The sequence below is a fragment of the Artemia franciscana genome, chromosome 11 (assembly GCF_032884065.1).
Source record: "Artemia franciscana chromosome 11, ASM3288406v1, whole genome shotgun sequence".
Classification (NCBI taxonomy): domain Eukaryota; kingdom Metazoa; phylum Arthropoda; class Branchiopoda; order Anostraca; family Artemiidae; genus Artemia; species Artemia franciscana.
This window is the reverse complement of record NC_088873.1, coordinates 32,418,974-32,440,436: the sequence shown is the minus strand read 5'-3', so window position 1 is coordinate 32,440,436 and position 21,463 is coordinate 32,418,974. Positions and strand designations below refer to the sequence as shown.

Here is a 21,463-nt window from a genome sequence, read left to right as displayed (position 1 = left end):
GTAAAGTGGAATTTACGTAAGTCACAAGACCTCCCGATGGTCTACCATCAGCACTATTTTGCTTAGCTGGAGTTGCATAGCAAGTGGTTTCAAAATGACTAACACTCAATTGACTTAAAAGATACCCTTGCGAGCAAATCACATCATGTTTAGACTGCAGCTCATCAAAAACTGAAGGTTTTTGAACGAGCCCAAAGTTACTGTTTAGAGTTAAGCACCTCATGCTGACCTTATGGCCAACCATTGGTACTTTGACAACGTGGATTAGACTGAATCTTGGCTTGACAACTATTTGAGCACATTACACCTAACAGGAGTGGCCAGCAGCCTTGCATAACACACAGAACATGCTTGCTGTGAACGCGTTTGAACGGTCAGATACACGATTGGCAGCACCACATCAGCCACAAATAGCACTTGATTTCCAATCCACTGCTAGGTGACCTACCTCGCGATGCTTAAAGCATCATCAAGGAAGGCAGAGAGATTCCTGAACAGACAAACGTTCATAACCAATGCGCAATTATTCTTTTAGGAGAAAGTCAAGGTCACTCCGAGTCTTTAATTGCACTTTAGATGTGCAGGAGATACCAAAATGGCTCATCTTTATGCTTTTGCAGATTAGTTGCTGAAGGCCAGATAGGTCTAAAGCTTGGGAGACTTGTTTAACAACGGCTGCAAAGACTGGTTCTCTCATAGATGCACTTATATATGGCTGAGCGGCTTTCGCACTCTCAAATATTTTATTAGCCGCTGTATTAGAGCGCAGAATGATTTTCCAGTCACTATTCAATCGCTTAAGATCCGTAATATCATTTGAAACTTCTTTGCATATACAGCCGATAAGCTGTTTAGACTCATGGGGATCTCTGATATTTTATGGACAATTTTTTAGCATTATAGCATAAGATGGCTTTACACTTTAGGAATTGTAAGTAACAGAGGATGATGCATTGCAAATCCGGACCCAAATGTAAATCATAATCCAAATCCAACAGAAAAAACTGGTAGATATACCAAAACTACGAATAAAATTCGTTGCTATTTTATATAAACTTATTGAGCTTGTGATGAGAAATGCTTGCTTGGTTTCAGGCTTAAGGTAGGACTGTTTTCAGAACTATAATTTAGTGATTGACTGGGATTTACCCAATAAAGGAAATTATATAGGTAGATAACCACTGACCATGGTTTCATTGTTCCCTTGACCATCCAGTTTCGTCTGCCATGGCTCAATTTTTTGATGAGCCACTAAGTAACATTTATGGCTTCAAGGGCAGCCCCATAAATGATATGCCAGATTTTTCAAACACAAAACAAACTTACTTCAGGTAAATCAACTGGCTTTATTTAATCTTGAATCAACAGCCTTGTATTTCTTACCAACTTTTTTTTTACTTTCAGCTATTTTATACACCTTCAGCATTATTTACATAAAAAAAACTTTATTTACCAATTTGAAAAAAAAACCCCACAAAAGTACTCAAAACGACTCAGCTAGCCAAAACGACATAAAAAGAAAGAACCAACCCTAAGATTTGGCAATAAAATTAAAGTGAAGTTAAAGGTAGACATTTTAAATTTTGCTTCAAAAACAGAACGACATGGTGACCCCCTTGTGCATTATTTTATTCGTCACTTTAACCATTTATTTTACCGCTTGACATTCTCATTATATCTTACTGTATTGACCTTGAAGCTGAAGCAGCTACTTTGGATTATTGTTATGCAGATTTTTGTAGCTCCTCACATCGTTAAATTCAGGTTTTTTTTCAATACTAAAATGCTCATATTAGAATCAAGCTATTTTAGTGAATAACTACATTATATTCAATAGCACAGCTCGTATTCAGCGCCAGAGAGAGAAAAAAGGAAACAGGAGGAGAAAATAGGAGAGGAAATTTTAATTTATTGGTCTTTATACCTATTTACTCTTACTTTCTGTTCTTTCTCCGTTTATTCTTCTTAAATCGAAAATGAACAACAGAAACCACATCAAAATAGTTTCTATTCATCATGCATCTACAACAACCCGTTCCGAATATTTTAAGAACCTTTGAACTTCGATTCAAACCCCCCAAAAATGTGATTACCTTTGGATCCCTCTGTAGTTGTACTTCTTTGCTTCTTTTTCAATTTGTTGTGCAAGCTCACGAGTAGGAGCCAAAACTAGGGCTGTTGGGCCGACTCGCTCCGTTCTTGGAACAGTTTGATGCTCAATATGTATTAATGCTGGCAAAAGGAAGGCCAACGTCTTGCCTGAAATAAATAGATTACCCGCTGTTACACCAACAATATCAATGAGTTCCTCATTGATGCCAAAATGTCAGGTTGCTCATCAACATTCAAGACTAATGTGCAATAATAATATGTAGAATATGGGATTTGGGGCAATTAAATATAAACTACTATCTAAATTGATCCCAAATGTCCAACATTCAAGACTAAAGTGCAATAATGATATGTAGAATGTGGGATTTGGGGTAATTAAATTTAAACTACTATCTAAATTGATTCCAAATGTCCAACATTCAAGACTAAAGCGCAATAATAATATGTAGAATGTGGGATATGGGGCAATTAAATTTAATCTACTATCTAAATTGATGCCAGAATTGCAAAACGCCAAAGCCTGCTTTCCGCCTTTTATACATCACATTTACCCATCACATTTACCTGCATTCCGCATAATTATTTAATATTCGATGGATAAACTAGTTCTGCTGTCTTTTGCAAAACCATTTTGATAGTTTCTCCCAAAAAAGGATTGAAATTCATGAAATGTCATTTCTAAACTAGTTTTAAGAATGCCTTTTCTAAGCGAAAGATTTAGAATACTGTTTTCTGAAAATTATTTCTTCTAATATAGAAAGATATAAATAAATTAAATGACGCTAAAAACGCACAAAATATAAAAATTGGCTTAATCAATTTAAATTTTTGAACACCTCATATTTAAGTGTATTTTTGAATTAATAATATGTAGATAGCAGGTGTTATCCCAACTAGAGCTATTTATCCTCAAGTGCCACCTATAATATGTCTATCTCCGCACTACTTACACTATATGACCATTACACGTATACAAGAGCCATCATGGTGGGGAAATAAAACTAAAATGTTTCAGAATATTAATAATCCAAAGCATTAATTTTCTTCAATGCCATTTCATTAAAACCTCGGTCTTCAACCCCAAGACAACCATCAAGAAGCCCTTCTTCTTACTTACAGGGTGAAATGTCAGCCATCCGGCTTTCAGGGGTAGATAAGGACAATTTTTAGGGTAGAAAAGTAGAATTAAGTGCATCTTTGGCAAAATGAGGACTAACTTTAAAGTAAATGTCCTCAGATCAGGCGACATAGACATTTGTCTGCAGAATAGACAACTTACACAACAAGCCCTGCGGATTAAAGAAGTCATCAACTTCGCCGATAAGGCAGAAAAAATAAAATTCAAAGAGAAGCAATCCTGAATGTGGCAGTATACAATATCACATCCGATTATTCACCAGAAGAAATCAAAAGCAGCTGTTTTTATGAAAGAGGAAATCAGCTTGACGTCCTAGAGGTGACAAGACTAAAAACAAAAGTTGCAAACCAGATGCTTGAAAGTAAGTCAGTTGTATTAATCCTTAAGCAACAAACCCCTCCACTAAAGGTTTTTGTGATGGGAAATCAGATGCCAATAAGGATATACAAAGAAAGACCAATGCAGTGCGAAAAATGTTTTTTATTTGGACCTACAGAAAATAGATGTTTAGCCACTGAAATTTTTTGCACAAGATGTTCTGAGAAAGATCATACTGAAACAAGCTGCACAAAACCAGCTTTTCGCAAAAACTGCAAAGGAGCATATAAACCAATAAAAATACTAATTGCAAAGCATATGTGAAAAGTTGCCAAATTTTAAGGGTAGCAGAGACCCAGCAGAGTGCCATTGACCAACCCCTTTACCCCCCATTCAAGGCCCAATCTTGTGATCCCTCTTACCTGGTCCTACAGGGCTAATTCAAAAACAACACCAAAAACATATGCTAACACCTCCAACCCCTCAACTAAAAGACCCATACCTAAACCTACAACCTTGATCCTAAAGGCAACACAAACGGAGTGCAAGTTCAGCCACAGAAATCCAAAATCAAACTTTTGATGCCTCAGTAGCATCAACCCCTAATTCAACCTCAATAACTGGAACATCCAGACCAACAACCCTACCAGGAATTTCCCAGTATCAAAATTACTCCCAGAATGCAAGATTAGGCGCCTTGGTGAGAGAGACAAAAGAAAGATTAAAAGGAATGATGACAGCAATCCTTATCAACAGTAGCAACTTTCAAGAGTCAGTGAAAGCTCTCCAGAAAATGGGAGTAATTCAAATGTTCTTTGGCCCTGACATTTCCACCTCTGCAAATAATATATTTCAAGAGATGACCTCAAGAGCTAAGAGCTTGGAATCAATCCCATCTATAAACAGTAAAGAAAATTTCCAGGGACTCCACTAGCCAAACGGCTCAGAATAATGACCAATTAAGCAATCACCCCACCACGCCAACAACAAGATAGCAGTCAATAACCCCGCTGTAAAAGATTCAAAGTCTAAACAACTCCTTACAGTTCTTCAATGGAACACGATTTCAGTAAATACAAAGAAAATAGCTCAACGGACATAATTTATCAATAAAAGAAGAGTGGATATAATCTGCCTGCAAGAAACAAATCTAAATGAAGAATTGGAAATACAAGGGTATAAAATATACAGGAAAGATAGGAGCTCTTTGAGAAGAGGAGGAGGAGTTGCTGTTCTTATTAGAGAAGACCTTAAACATAGTAGCCTTATTAATATTAATCTCACCCAAGATAATGATGTTGTTGGTATACTTGTATAAAGAAAAGATGGAAAAAGAATAAAAATATACTCTTATTATAATCCAGATGGAAATTTAGACATTAAGGGTAATATTGAAAAGCTAGTTACTTCACAAGATGAGCTATTAATTGTTGGGGATTTTAATGGTCGTAGCAAACTTTGGAGTGTTAAAAAGCCAAATAAAACAGGGAAGAGCATAGAAACAATATTGAAGAGGGAGCAAATTTAATGGTATATACCTCAAAGAATTTAAACACACATTCTTGCCCAAGAAGTAAAACCACTTCCACTATAAATCTCCAGATTGGAAGCAGCTCCATAGGAGATACTATTACAATTGAAAGAATTGATGAATTGTTCCTGGACCACTATGGGGTATTTGCATCCCTTTATGGGGTAGATAGTATTTTAGAAGAAGTCCCCCCTCGATTCCTAAACAGAAAAGCAAATAGGCCACGGTTCCAGAATTTCCGAGGATACATAATTACATTGAAGTAGATGCATGTCAGAATCTAGAAGAAGCTGCCACCCTGCTTAACAATACCATTCTGAAAGCAGCTGACTTTTTTATACCTAAGACCAAATGATTCAGAAAGGCAATATAAAACCATCCACCAAAACCATGGTGGAACAAGGATTGCGAGGTGGCAGTCAGACAAAAGAAAGTGGCGCAAAGGAAACAGAATAGATCTCCTTCAATTGAAGGTCTTATAATTCTCAGGAAGGCAGAGGCTATTGTTAAGAGAACAATAGGAAAAGCAAAGAAGGCAGCACGGTCCAATTTCTCATCTAACCTTGACCCAAAGCTACCTCCAAAGAAAATTCACAACTTCATAGCCCGCATGAGCGGCAATCAAATCAAAAGTCAGGAACAAGGTTACCCTCTGAAAAAGGAAGAAGTCAGCTTGCAAACAGAAAAAGAAAAGGCTGAGACCCTAGCAGATGCTATTGAGTGCCCCCCCACTGAAGTTTCCAACTCCAAAGTGCATACAAGAGGACAACAACCCAAATCTTTGCCTTATCAAGATGACTTAGTGAAACACTTCACAAAAGATGAATTAAATGTGGCTATCCGGAATTCGAAAACTCCTTCAACGTCTGGAATCGACAAATTAGACGACCTGCGGTTAATAAAAATCCCTGAGGAAATCAGAACAAGAATATTAATGGTATTTAACTAGTGTTGGCTTAATAGTACTTTCCCACAGATATGGAAACCCACCATTGTTAAAGCAGTCCTCAAAATGCAGAAGCCGAGCAACGACCCTAAGTCCCACCGACCTATCTCTATATTACCCTGCCTGGGAAAATTTTTGGAGAAATCGATCTACAAAAAGGCTGGAGTGGTTCTTGGAAAAGAACGAGTTGATTCAGGCTGCGCAGACAGGCTTCAGAAAACATCACAGCACACTAGATACCATAGTCAGATTGGAAAATTTTATACAAAAACAGGATTTGAAGACGAAAAAATATCCGTGGCAGTCTTGTATGATTTTGAAGGATCTTACAATAATGTATGCCATAAAAAGATGACTTCAAAAATGCTAAAGTTTGGATTCCCACAAAGTAAGCCTTTTTGTTGAAAATTATTTAGAAGGGCAAACTTTCTAGGTAAGAGTAGCGAAGGAACTTTCATCCCCTCGATTAATAAAACATGGCCTTCCACAGGGAGCAATTTTAAGCACTCTTCTTTTCCTTATATTTATATCTGACCTTGAAACCTCCACAACCGTTGATATTAGAGGCATGTTTGCTGATGACCTACTAACATGCCATAAAAGCCCCAGCATAGAAGAAGCCTCAAAATCAGCACAGATGACTCTTGAAGAAATTCACCAGTATTCCAAGGATCATGGAGTCCCACTGTCCACCGAAAAAACCAAGGTCATAGTTTTCCATAGGAAAAGAAATACCCTCAGCAATCCAGAGATCAGGATAAGTGGAAGAAATCTAGAAGTTGCAACTTCAGCAAAGATCCTGGGAGTCCATTTTGACAAGAAGTTGACATGGCAAACACATTTGGAAGCCACCAAAATCTCTTTTTTGAAAAGACTGGTTCTAATGAAGTGAATGGCAGGGACCTCTTGGGGATCCTCCTCAAAAACTCTGATGCATTTTTATAAATTATATCTACGAGGGATAATTGAATATGGAATCCAGGCTTAAGGTACAACATCACAAAAGCACCTTAGAATACTTGAAACCCTCGAGAATTCAGCTATTAGGATAGCCTTCGGTCTTCCCAGCCACACTCCAGTTGACACCCTGAGGGGAATTACTGGGTCTCAAAATTAGAAGAGAGAATGCAGATTCTATCAACAAAGTACTTCACGAAGATCCAAGCTTTTGGCCCTAAACACATCGTCACTTCCACACTTCTCGAAGACCTAAGAAGCATATCCCAAAAATTACCCTCTGGAGTTATGCTGTTCAAAGAAACTATTTTGAACTGGAGGAGTGAGACTGTATCTAATCCTCTACTTATACCAGATCCCCCCCCTTGGAGAATGGTTGCCCCTCAAGTCATTCTCGAGCTGATTCCTAACAGTAAGGATAACCTTCCTTAACAGTTAATAATTCAGCTATTTTTAACTTGTAACAAATGAATTGCCTAGATTGCCTTGAAGTATATACAGATGGATTGCTAAGAGAAGGGAAGACAGGTGCAGGCGTATTCATACCAGATCTCAATTTGAAGCTGCTCCTCAGTCCTAACAGCAGAACTGAAAACCATTGAAGTGGCTCTAAATACTCTCCTGCAGTCCCTCCTATAATAAAAAAGTGGTTATTTTTAGTTACTCAAAATCTGCCCTCCGGCTGGTCTCAAAAATAAATTGGGAAGCTCCTGGCTGTGATTTATTAGCAATTAGGAATTCACTTCTACAACCTTCCAGACAAGGAATTAAAGTTAAGTTCTAGCACGTACCCAGACACTGTAGAATCAAAGGAAATGAGGTAGCAGATGAGACTGCACAATAGGTAGCAGATAGCAAACATCCGGAGTCAATCCAAAAAACTATAAGGGATATAATGAGGAGCAGAATCAATCGTATTCGGACCAAATTATCTCCACAGCTTTCTTCCCCATTTCAATCTAGATTGGCCAGCACTATATATTTTCAAATCCGAGCTGGGTCAGCTTATTTAAATAAAGAAAAATATAGAGCCAAGCAGTCGCAAAGCCCATTGTGTAAGTTTTGCTCCCAGTGGGAAGAATCTCTCCAACATATTCTATTGGATTGTCAGGACCTTTTTCCAAAAAGAAGAAAGCTTTTAGATAAGAGACCAAGGATTGCAGCCTAGTGTAGCATCACTACACTTTAAAAACATATTATTAAAGAGTTCTACAACTCTGATTTTCTCGGAGATTTTGGAGTTTCTAAAGGATATCAACGTTACCTTGTGATTCCATTACATTTTCACCATGAAAAAGACAATGGAAAATGAGCTGGCTTATTAATGAAGATTTACTGTGCAGAAGAGAGCGAGAGTGAGTAGGAAGAGCCGTATCGGTAACAGCCGGCCTCTAGACCTTAAACTGCTGAGGACAGGCAGCTCAAGTACTGGCACTTCCCACAAACCAAACAGAAGGGAGGAGAAGACGACGAAGAAGGATTGCTAGTGTCATTTTGAAGTCAAAGGGGTGAAAGAACTGTATGCAGTCCGTATACCCTCATACAAATTCTGGAATTGGAACTTCGTGATGAAAACATTTTTGGAGGCCCGTTCGCCAAAAGGAAGAAGAGGTCGTAACGGGCATGTGAAGTCTTTCGACCAAAGCATAAGGAAAGAAGAAGAAGAAGAATTTTATGTACTGTTAAGCTACCTTTTTTACCATTTTAACACAAAAGTTTCTTCTAAATGAATTTTATTAGGTGTTACTCTGCATTCTACGCGAACACTTGACAGCTCGGTCATTTTGCTAAAAATTAAACAATTTTGGCATTCTGACCGTTTTAGTTACACATTTTTTTTTATATCAGTATTTTTTTTCTTTCCCTAAGTAAGGAATAGTTTTGGAGGAAGAAAAAACGATTGGTTAGAGTGAAATAGCTTTTTTTGTACCATTGAATTTTTTCTCGTAAAGTAGAAAGTATATGTTAATCTGTTTTTCTCATACTTCTAGGATAATTTGGCTACTCTTTGGCCAGTTTCTTAGGCTACTTGGTGTTTTCGGCTCGTGGGGATGGACAAGGAGCCCCCTGCACCTCCACAGATGACTCTGAAAAGATGTTCAGGAAAGGACTAGTGATCTGGCACTAATACTGACGACTTATTCGCAGAGAATCAGACCAAAATGACCGGTGTTTATATTTTAGCTAAGAGTTTTATAGAAACTAGAGAGGCAATTATCCACAGGTCAGGCAGAATACTTTTAGGTAGATACTTAACAAAGGAATTTAGTAAACATGAGTGTAAAGGTAATTAAGGATTGATCAGTTAACGCCCAGGTCCTGGTGGCAGTCTAGAACCCTTTACAGGTAAAAATGAAGTTGGTCTGATAAATATTAAACTTGAAGAAAATAGATGGTTACCTGTTGTTAACTACTATAATAGAGCAACAGTGGATTTTGACCTGAATCAATTTCAAAAGGTAAATGATTACTGTGAAAATGATAAATTTATAGGGGGTGACTTCAATATTCATAATAAAATGTGGGACACTACATCACAACAGGACCAACAGTCATTTCTCTTTGCTGATTATATTTTGGAAACTGATAGTAATCTTTGTCTTATTACACCCTGCGACCTGGGCACTAGGCTAAATATATCCAATGGTAAGTATTCTACTTTAGATTTATCACTTGTTTCCTATTCATTAGCCCTAAACCAACATGTTGAACTAGCTGGCGCTGTGGAATATCACCACCTTCCATTAATTGTGCAACTAGAGGAATCCATAGACTACCAGACTAGAGTTAGAGAAAACTAAAATGTGGAATTTCTGTAGTAATAAATGGCCCAGTTGACAAAGTAGAATAGCATCTAAACTACAAAAAATATTGACTGATAATTCAATTGATTTATTACATAAACAAGTAACACATTTGCTAGTGAAGACTAGTGAAGATATTTTTTGTTTCTCTAAGCCCAAGGAAAGAAAAAGAAATACCATTCCTGGTTGGAATGCCAACTGTGAAAAAGCTTAGTTAGAAAAAAAAGAGAAATCAATATGCAGGAAATCCAACAATAAATAACAAAAGAGAGATGAATAGGGCCGCTGCATTAAAAAAAAGGCTGTGCTCCAAGAAACACGAGAAGGATGGAAAAAAATAATTGAAGCAAAATTTTCAAATAATATAAATATAAAAAATATGTGTAAAATTTAGAAATTTATACAGGCGAAAAAAAATCCCCCCAAAATACCTATTCTCCTCAGAAAGGATGGCATGGAATTCACAGCTCTACAAGACAAAATGAAAATCCTCCTAGATAATTTTTTAAAAAAATGACCGAAGGTATCAGTATCAAGCACCAACTAATATAACTACAGATAATAATAACCAGCCCCAAATGGAACCGTTCACTACTGAAGAACTAGAAACTGCTATAAAGAAAATAAGGCCAGGAGCACCTGGCCCAGATCAAATACATAATTTAATGCTTAAAAATTTACGAATGGAAGCCAAAATATTCTTCTGATTCTATTCAATAAGTTCATCAAAGAAGGATACACTCCCAAAGAACGGAGAAAGACATCCATAATCCTTATACCTCAAACAGGAAAGGATCCCTCTAATCCAGATTTATATAGGTCCATTTGACTAACATCTTGTCTCTATAAACTAATGGAATATCTGATTAAAAATAGAATCCCTGGGCTTGTAACAAAAGCTGCACAAAAAGAACAGTTTGGTTTCCTCCCAAATCGGAGCACAACTGACTGCTTAGTTATAGTCAGAGCGCCAGATTCTGTATCGTGCACCCACCCATGCCGGAAGGTACAAAAATGCTGAGGACGGATCCTAGGGTAGTCGACCATGCTGAAAACGAATATCGTAGGGCGCATGTTCGCCGTTGGGGCGTTTCTGAGATATAGGCCAAAAACGCCAAATTTAGCCTATAACTAAGTGTGACGATTCAGGATTTTTTTTGCGACTTATTGGGATGAGGAATCTGGCGTAATATTATATCAATCGAAAGAAGAGATCTAGATCTACAAGAATATGATTTTTAAATTGAAAAAAAAAACACTATTTTTTCTCTATTTACTTCAGTTTTAAAATAAGTGCTGTAAAATTCAACAAATATCTCAAAGAAAAGCTAAAAGCTCGAAATTTCTTCAAGGTAACAAATTTTTTTCATATTCGAAAAGAAAGTGCATTCAATTCCGTACAATTTGAGCTAAAAACATATAAACTATTTTTATTTTTAAAAGGTCTGCGATTTTTTTTTTTTGTAGTGTCACTGAAATGATCACTAGCCGTATCGTGAAAAGGGACATAGGCTAATATATTTTTTTTCTTCAAAGGGTAGGAATACTTCAAACTTCATAACTGTTTAAAATTTTTAACTTTTAATTAAAAATAAAAATAGGTTTAAAAAAATGTTGACTAAAAAAAGTTTTTTTTTTTTTTTTTTTTTTTTATAGAAATGACGAATATGTTTTCTGGTGTACTAAGGCGTCTGTAATTACCTTTTTGGGACCTAATTTGCCAGTAATACGACTGAGCTATTTACTACATAAAAGAATTCTGCTTCACAGATGGATTCAGTCGGCATATTGGAGTTGTCTTACTCGGCCTGCCCGTAAAATTGGGTAATAGTAACTGATTGGGGACCTGTTGCAATTAAAAGCAAAAGGTATCAAATAAAATTTTCACAAATATTCCTCATTTTCTTCTTCCGAGAATTCAGATGGGGCAAGGTCAGACTCCCTGCATGCCCTCCTCGTTCTGCGGCAGGAGCATAAGCTGCAGCATCCTTTCATTTTTGAGCAGCTACAGTCTTTCCTGCATCTTCCACTTTTGCATCTGCAGTAAGATTCCAGGCTTGATGCTTCTTTACAGTTTGAGACGACCGCATCTACTCCCCATTCAGCCATCTTCCATCCAAGGAGAAGTGGATCTGGAATGCTCGGCCGAGCCTGTACTGACGACAAGATTATCCATGTAGCGAATATGGCTCTTCGTATGCATGGCTCGAAGGTGTTGTCAGAAGGTGGAAGTCTTTTCACATCTTGTTTCTGGCACCGAATGTAAGCCCTTACACTGGCCAGTGAATTTAATCCGGCCTGTTTACCGTATTGTTTACAATGACTAGGAATTTTGATAGGTCGTAAAATTCTCTAAGCGCGTCGACTGAAAGCTTCCCTTCTGCATCCTTGATCTGCTCCGTCACAGACACCATTTTTGAGGCAAAAGTTGGAGACACCGCGGTGTTTAAGAAAGAAGCTTTCCCGACGCCGAAGAAAAAATTCGTTGTGTCACAACCTGGCAGACAGTGCACGAACGGTAACATAATCTGCTCCTCTTTGGACAAGTGGACTCCATCCGCTGGCTCGAGTACTGGGATAATGTAAGTCGGGAACTTCAAGAAAAGTTCGCTCAATCCTTCAGCTTGAAGCTCTTCAAAAAATGAACACAGGCTACTGCCACGTCTGTGTCGTTGGCAAGCACAACGATGCTACGATGCTACAAGCGTAACGGCTAGCGTACTTGACATGTGTCATAGGCGTTGGTCAGCCTCTTCGTGGCTGGAGGTCAAGCATTCCTCGTATTAACAGTGTTCTGGTAAAGTTGGACAGCAGCCACGCTTGATCAGAGACACTTTGAATCTCTCCTTGAACCCACCTGAGAGAAAAATGTTGAGTGCGTTCGGAAGCTGATCACTCATCTGCTCCCAGGTTTCATACAAAATTTCGAGGAAGCCGGCTTTTAGACGCTGAGCTTGCAAGTACGGCATCCCATTCTTCAATTGTGCTAAGAGCGGAAATCTGGAGGTTTTTCCCTTTCCCTCGTCGGAGTCAGCATGCTGATTTCAAGGGGATCAACTCTCCGGTTTCCGTGAGCTTCCAAAACAGCCCGTCGTACCGATGTGCGACAATGTGGACTTCAGGAATACCCATTGGAAGATAATTCATCAATGATAGAAGAAATCTTTCCGCGAAGGATTTGACTTTTTCAAACCTGGCAGGCAGATATGACCTTATCTTGGACATTAGGTCAATGATGTGTACTGTACCTGATGTTTTTTCTTTGGATTTCACAGTGGCCGGCCAAGATGAAAGTCCTCCTTTTTTTCTTAGCCAGTTCAACAGCACAGCTTTGTTCTCCCCTCCCCCCCTCATTTTTCAGCCAGAGGATGTCTTGGTTGATGGTTGCGGAAGATGTTCAAAAATGGATGGAGGGAAAAGAAGAATCTCTTTTGTGAAGATCTTTGCAACGGCTTTCTCCTTTTCTTCGCCGTAGCTCAACTGAGCAGTAATGGTTCTCTTCAAGGCTGTTACTTCAGAGCTCAGGAGATCGGTTTAGGGACACCATTCACTTTCTGAGTTTTTTTTCTCTGAAGGGAAAGTTCGGAGTAAAACCTTTTTCACATCGTCTTTCCTGTTGCACAAAAAGTCTTCAACCACCTCTTTTCCTTTTGTGGCTACGCAAGTAATATCAGAAACAATCTTCTCATCGTCCACGACTTCTGACGTCACAATATTCACTAGGTCGAAGTCCACTCTGCTGAACGAATTGCCACATGTAGTGAAAATGTCTCGAACTCTATCTCGTGAAAGTTGTAACCGCGTCGTCGTCGACTGATTGTCTTCGTGATATTTCAATGTCTCTGTGGATGCGTTGACTACTTGCAGGAAACCATTGCTGATGGCAGCGGAAATCAATAAGGTAAGAATCCAAGCTTCGGTCTGTCTCTCATCCATTTGTTCTCCTATTATTGCGGCCGTCGTCTTTGCATCCTTGTTCCCTGTACATTCCAGTATCTGATCGGAACAGGTGGCCGTAAACCTAGTGGGCGTTCTCTTCACTGCGGAGTATCCTTTCATGAGCCTTCTGTGTACACCAGGAAAGGTTTGTGGTAAACTTCGCATGTCATATAGGTACTGTATGAGACATCTTGTATACTGAGGATGGTCAGCCACCACCAAGTGTGGCAACATCCGAGCAGTTGCTGTCAAATGAGACTCCTGGTCACAGTCTCGTTCAGCATGATTGAATTGCATCGCTATTTCAAGTATTTCCAAGAACTACCGCCAGAGAGCAAACGTGGGGGACGCATTTCGAAGGGTTTCGAAGGCATTCATTATGGGAGCCAAAGTGATAAAGGTATCATTTGCCTTCTGAAGTGCAATTCGCGCGTTAGCACCGTTTGCCAATGAAGTCCTGAATAACTCAATTGCACTACCCAGCTGGTCAAGACGGGATAAGTCTTTTTGTGCTTCGGAGTAATACTCTTCCAAGGACTCCCAGTAGAGGGCTAGCAAGACCTCGTACAGTATGCAGTAGGCATTGATATCTTGGTAGTAGCCTTTCCCTTGAAATACCTTTTCGCATGTACCAGGTAGCAGCGGCTTTGCCTGCACTATAATCTCTTTGAGTCCGGAGCTGTCCATTATCTTACCAACTGCCTTGAGTTAGTTGAGCAGGAGGTGGAAGCCTCCCATCCGTAGGATTACGTTTTTGAAGTCATCCGGGTATTTACTGTTCACTTCCTGTGCTAGCTGATAAATGAAAAGATCTTGCGTGACCACCGTATCATCACATCCGACAGCTTTACTTACCGCCGTGACCGTTCGCAGAGATTTTATGACAGTTGCATGGTTGTTCGGTGCTTCATGAAGGAAAAGCAAGATATTAGATTAAATATTGACAAATCAATTTCAAATCAAAGATGTTCCATTTGACAAGCATTTTCACTAGAACTGGAAGTTCCAATACTAAATCTGATTGATCAATGTAACATGTCTTTTTATCGTCCTTATAAATCTAAATTACTCAGTATCACCTAGTTTCTTGTGATATTTAATTTTGTAAATTACTTTCATTAAGTCTCTCACTTCTGCAAAAAAAAATTACACTCATTTTTCCAGCCAACTTTACAACACGAAAAGTGCTTTTAAAAATTCTATTTCTTTAAAAATTGTTTTTTGATCTTCTAAATTTCTGTCATATTCTTCATTATCATCCATCAGCAAATCAGTATTTGCGTCAGAATCAAATGTTGAATCAACCTGAAGTAACTGTTTTTTTTGTTTTGTTTTTTTATCTTGGCCTACCTGACTCACTTTTCTTTTTCGACTTCTACTTATCAATTTCTTCTGCTTAGCTTATCAATCAACTCCCCGCTAGTTAGCAGATTACTAAACAAAATTCATATTATCGGGTACACTCGCTAAAAAAGTTGCAGACCCCCCCGATATAATAACTTAAACTTTTTTTCTTAGCTCAATGTGTTCGGAAGTAAACGGGCTTTCTTTTTTAATATAAAAAAAACTATCTTAAAAAAATTTCGAGTTTTTAGCTTTTCTGTTAGAAATTTGTTGACAAAAATCTGACTTTTTTAAAAACTGCAGTAAAAAGTGTACTATTTTTTATTTATTTTTAAAAACAAAAATCATATTCGTGTAGCCCCAAGTCTCTTCTTTCTATTGATGTAAGGGTACACTGGCTTCGACCAATCTTATCTGTAAAAAAAGAAAAAGAATCATCGAACCCCATTATAGGCCAAATTTGGTGTTTTTGGCCTATATCTCAGAAACGCCCCAACGACGAACATGCGCCCTACGATATTCGTTTTCAGCATGGTCTACTACCATGGGACCCACCCTTAATATTTTTGTACCTTCCGGCATGGGTACTAATCGAAATAAGCAAGATACAGAATCTGGCGCTCTGACTATTAGACTTGAGGACCAAATAAAACAGGGTTTCAGATGCAAGAAAGATACATTTGCAGTTTTCCTAGACATGAAGTCTGCACTAGACCGAGTTGACCTGGATAAACTTTTAAAGAAAACAGGGGAAATAGGTATACCTGCCAATTGCATAAATTGGATTTCAAGCTTTTTGAGAAATCGTGAGGTTAAGGTAACTGCTAGTGGGTAAACTACAAATTTTCAGGTTAAAAATGATTTGGGTCAACCCCAAGGGGGAGTTTTAAGTCCTATTTTGTTTATAATTTATTACAGTGACTTGCAGTGACTTGAACATGTCCACTGTCATTGGCTGCAAAGCCTATATATATGCTGATGACATTGCCCTGGTAAAAACTGGGAAAACATCTCTTCTTTTACAGTCAGTGATGCAAAAAGCATTAAATAATTTTCAACAATGGTGTGGCGAGAATAATATGACATTATCACCTGAGAAAACAGCTAGTATGCTATTCTCAAAATATAATAATACTGCAGTACCACAAGTAAATGTTGTTAATCAGGCTCTTAGCTGGATGACTCTTTCTGCTACCTAGGCCTAATTTTCGACAGTAAAATGACTTGGTTAAGACACATAGAGTATTTGTTAGGCAATATTAGGAGTAGATTAAACCTTATAAATGTAATGTGTCTAGGGAAAAGGGGTGCTCCTTTTAAGTGTCTTAGTAAAATTATAAAGGCTGTTATTGTTAGTAAGCTTAATTATGGTAATTGATTATGGTAGCTTTATATATGGTTATGCTAGTCAGAAGAATCTCAAAAGCTAGATAAAGTGTTCCATACTGTACTTAGGCGATCCAATGGCTGCCTAAATAGTACCCCTACTCCAGCAATGATGATTGAATTGGAGTGAGCACGCATAAGCTACGACGTGACAGGTTACTTGTGAAGTATTTCACTAAAAAATCTGGTTTAAATGAGGATATAATCAAGATAGAAATTATAGGAACACTCCAGCTTTTTATAGGTGCGATAATTTGCTTTCAAATGAGTGCCCAAATATAGTACCCATTAACGAGATAGTTTTTGAGGATAATATATTGAATAAGCTATGTGCAATAAAGAATAATGTGTATTTTCCTGTATCTGACCGTGGGGATGATGATAACTTGACCCTCAAACATGACTGGCTAAGACAAATAGACCAATTAAGAGACTGTATACAAATTTTAACTGATGGCTCCAAGTCGGATAAGGGTGCTGGCTGTGCAGTGGTGGTCCCCAGTATGTCAGTTTTATGTAGCTTTAAGTTACCAGGAAGCCTGTCCATTTTTTCAATTGAGATGATTGCTATATATAAGGCATTGGAATTTATTATGTCATATGGGTATGCCCGGAGTTGGATGATATGCTCTGACTCAGCCTCAGGCCTTGAGTACCTGATGAATGAGCATGAACCTTGTCGCGAATTGGTTTGTAATATCCACCAAATAGTTTGGTCATTCGAGCTTGTGGGAAATAACATATTTCTTGTCTGGGTCCCAGCACATTTGGAAATTGCTGGAAATGAATCGCCTGATATAATGGCAAAGTGGGGTATTTTAAATGGTCAGAGTATAAGTGTAAAACCTACTCAAAACGAATATTTTGCATGTATTATTTTATTTTACCAATAATTTTATTACAAATTGTATAAATCCAATTTTAGAACTTTATGACTATAAGGCACCACCTGATGGACTTGTACATGATATTAAATCTGTTGCTGTTACTGTGTTTAAATTGAGGACAAGGTCATGCCAAAACCCGTTCAGTTTTACATAAATGGGGAGAGTTAGCTCGCCCTTCTGTAGTATTTGTAACGAGTATGATGATCGTAGGCATATTTTCATGAAGTGCACAAAATATGCAGTACAAAGAAATTTGTTTAGAAACCAAATTATAAAGTATTTTGGTGCATTTACAATGAGAGCAATCCTAGGTCAGGCTAAGTCCCCTAAGTGGGTCCATAGAAAGACTATGTTGTTGTTGACTAGGTATATAAAGAGTTGTAATCTGCATAACATTCTCTTATTTTATTATTATTATTATTTTTTTATAGTTATAATGTATTGACTTTTATTTTCATTGTACTGACCTTTTTATTTCGTATTTACGTTTCCTTTTATAGATCTTTTAATCGTAGTAACTGTATTAACATATATTTTTACTGTATTGGCCTTTTATTTATTAATTTTTTCTGGTATTTTAGCCTTATTTAAATCTGAGTATGTTTCTTTTCACAGATATTTTAAGCAGTAATAGCAGAATACAGACGTGATATACATGCCAGTGCCAATGATTTAAGCAAGAACACACTATACAACGTCCTAGTACTCTCCCAAGATATCTTAAGTGTTGACATGGCCTGTGCCAAAATTTTATTTGAGTGTTTCTCAAAGTGAGGTGGCTTCATAGGCTAAGTTTTAAAAGAGGATCGCACGTATACGAGCGGTTGATTCGCTCAAACGTCAACTAAACAACAACAACGACAAGGAATAGCTTTTTTTGCGGGGGATGCACCACGACTCCCAGGTATCTTGGAGACTTATTCTAGGGAACTAATTATTGCGGTTGTAGGTATTATAAACAATGTTTTAGAGGGATGGAAGTTATGATTTGCAAGGTGTTGAGTGCTAATATCTGATTTGTTCAATTTATACGTACATAAAAAAGACAAAATCGCGAAGAAGAGAGAAAACGAGGACAATACCTGCCAGTGAAAAAATTAAAAATTATGCAAATATTTCGGTCAAAACCTTCGCTTGACTGCTTTCAGTGAGGAATAAAACTGATAAAATATAAAAAAAAAACTTAAAACAAAACACAAAACTAAAATAAGATGACCCTTTCAGAGTATCGGTGAAAAGGTAACTTTTACTCAGAATATAAGACTAAATGTCTTATATCCTTAGTCTTCCGAAGAATATATATTATTCTCATATATTCTTATTATATTTCGAAACTTCGTCTTCCGTAAAGCTCTCTTAAAAGCTAATCGCTTTCCAGGTAGGGTATTATCAGAGATTGTATCTCATTGCAAAACATAATTTCGTGGACGGATGTAAAAGCAATCGGAATTAATAATTTCATCATAAATTTGACTTATAAAAGTTTCTCAAGTGTCTCTATTGAAGGCAACCTTTCGGTGAATGTGCTTCTTTATTTCAACTGCCTCCCTGAAAACTTGCATGAGACCTTTAACAGGGGCAATAACGGGGGTATTGTCAAATAAAATTAAATGGGTTGTCAGACATGTTGAGCCAAGGCGGAATCAAAAGTCTCAGAGACTTTTTTTTACTCTTTCACCGTTGCTCTGAAAGGGTGATCTTATTTTAGTTTTATGTTTGTTTTAAAGTTTTTTTTTTTTTTTTTTATTTTACCAGTTTTATTCTGCACTAAGGAGGGTCAAGCGGAGGTCTTGACCAAAATATTTGCATAGTTTTTAAAATTTTCACTGGCTGTTATTGTCTTCGTTTTTCCTCTTCTTAGCGATTTTATGTTTTGTTATGATTAGCCAGTGCGGTCTCATACATTATTATGCGTATATATATATATATATATATATATATATATATATATATATATATATATATATATATATATATATATATATATCCCCCCTAAAAAAATCTGATCTTTTACCTGTTCCTGTTTGAGCAATGCCAATCATATCGTTCCCTTGCAGCAAAATAGGCCAAGATTGACATTGTATTGGACTAGGGGTCATGAATCCTTGTTTCTTGATTTCGTCAAGAATTTCTGGAAACTTTCGGAATGCTTGTTGAAATGTTAGAACAGGATTAGGTATCGGTCGTGGGTCATTCTCGTTATGATGTTTTACTTTTATGTCAAAGTTTTCCTTCCTGAAAGCACAATATACAGCGCGTTAATACAAAAAGCCCATAGGTTTAAAGGTAAAGTTATAAGTTATACACTTTTTAATAAAAAAAAAGGAAGAAGAAAATTACTCGCAGTTAAGATCTGAATTTCAACTTTTCCTGATGGAGAAAATTCCTGAAAAAAAATTAGCAATATTAAGCGAAAAAATTTTTAATGACAATATGCCACCTAAGATACGTAAAATCAGGAAATTACTCCTGCAGGAAAACGAAAAGTGAAAGATTTCACTATGCAATTCTTTAAGAACACAAAAAAAGTTTAATTGGATTTAACAGATATACTATAGTTACTATAGACGTTATACTATAGTCGTACTATACTATAGCGTTGTACTATAGTTATGTCTCAGCGAAGGATATAATTTTAAAAAAGCGAAGGAATAATTTTAAAAACTATTCTACAAAAACTTGGTAAACCGAGTCTCTTTTGATTAAGATTATTCGAATTTTTTTTTATGTAAAGTGAAATTAATTTTTCACAAAGATAGCCTCTCATGCGGGTCAAAAATAAAATTTTATTTTTTACATTTAGTGAAAGATATTATTAAAAAAAAAAAACATTTTAAACTTCAGATAACCTCATGAGAACTTTCGGGTTTTATTAGGAACCAAGGAAGGTAGGTAGGCAAATTGAATCAATTAACTTCTTTAGACATATTGGCTGATGTAACTGGCGATACAAAGTATAAAAGGTTGACGTCTGGTGGTTCAGCTGATGGTCAATCAATCTCTCTGTAGTATTTACATTACCTCCCATCTTCACAAGATAAAAGTATTTTTAAGATACCAATTTACTTTTCTGAAATTCAAAGTGAAACTAAAAATAACAATTCAATCGTAATGTTAAGGTTTCAAATTATTAGGTTAAATTTATTGCAAGTTGAATACCTGTTTTTTTTTTTTTTTTTTTTTTTTTTTTTTCATTTAAAGTGCATGTATTTTCTAGGAAAATATTTCGAGATATTTGAAGAACCTAATTTTGCATAAGAATATGATGGTAGGAATATTAATAACTACCATTCCATTTCCTTACTATTCCTTCCATCTAAAACCCATGAGGAGCTACTCAAATCTAGGGTCCTGTCTGTTTTTAGTAAATTAAAATTTTTGATCAAATATCCGTTTTGTTTTAGAGTAAATAAATCAATGAAGCGAGCGATTGCTCCTATATTACTTGATAGCAACTATCCCCTAGACAGACAAACACAAATGGTATCTTATATAATGCATGAAAGCCTGCTCCGATATATTTTATAAATTTAATTAATTACGGAAGACATTTACAAGATGTAAAGGTTTCAATATCCTTTACTCTTACGTTATTTATAGGAGTTTTAGGGTAAAATTTCATGGTTTCAAGACTACCTTTAAGGCCTTTGATAATACTGGTGCTCCCCAAGGTGCTCCTCAAGATAATAATAATGCTCCTCAATTATCAGGTCCCATTTTGTATTTAGTTTATATTAATGCCTTGCCAAGTTGTTTCCAAGGGTATGTTGGTGTATTTTCATACTTGCAGATGATATAGCCGTGGTTTTTGGCGGAAAAACCCCACAAGGGGTGCTGCCCAATATAAAAGCGGTCGTTTTTTTTTATAAATGGCTTCCTTATAATCATTTTAACCCTAATTTTAGTAAATCCAATTTGTCGTCTTTAGATACTCGAAAAAATTGCTTAGATATAGGTGCAAGCAAATCAAAGTAAATCAATACGAAATAAAAAGGGTAGATTCGTACTGTTACTTTAATCCCTTTTATCGTTTCAAATCCATGTTGACTACTCACGGTTAAAAATCGCACAAAATATTGACTACATTATTTATTTGAAATA

General features: G+C 36.8%; 1 protein-coding gene across 1 annotated transcript in view; it reads right to left on the bottom strand.

Moving 5' to 3' along the window:
• Nucleotides 1-21,463, bottom strand: part of LOC136033100 (probable ATP-dependent RNA helicase DDX43) — a 90,605-nt gene that overhangs the window by 24,110 nt on the left and 45,032 nt on the right. The window contains exons 7-8 of the mRNA XM_065713709.1: nucleotides 19,377-19,597; nucleotides 2,094-2,259 (exon numbers count right to left, since the gene is read on the bottom strand). Coding sequence (XP_065569781.1) covers nucleotides 2,094-2,259; nucleotides 19,377-19,597 — 387 coding nt within the window. The remainder of the gene's footprint in view (nucleotides 1-2,093; nucleotides 2,260-19,376; nucleotides 19,598-21,463) is intronic.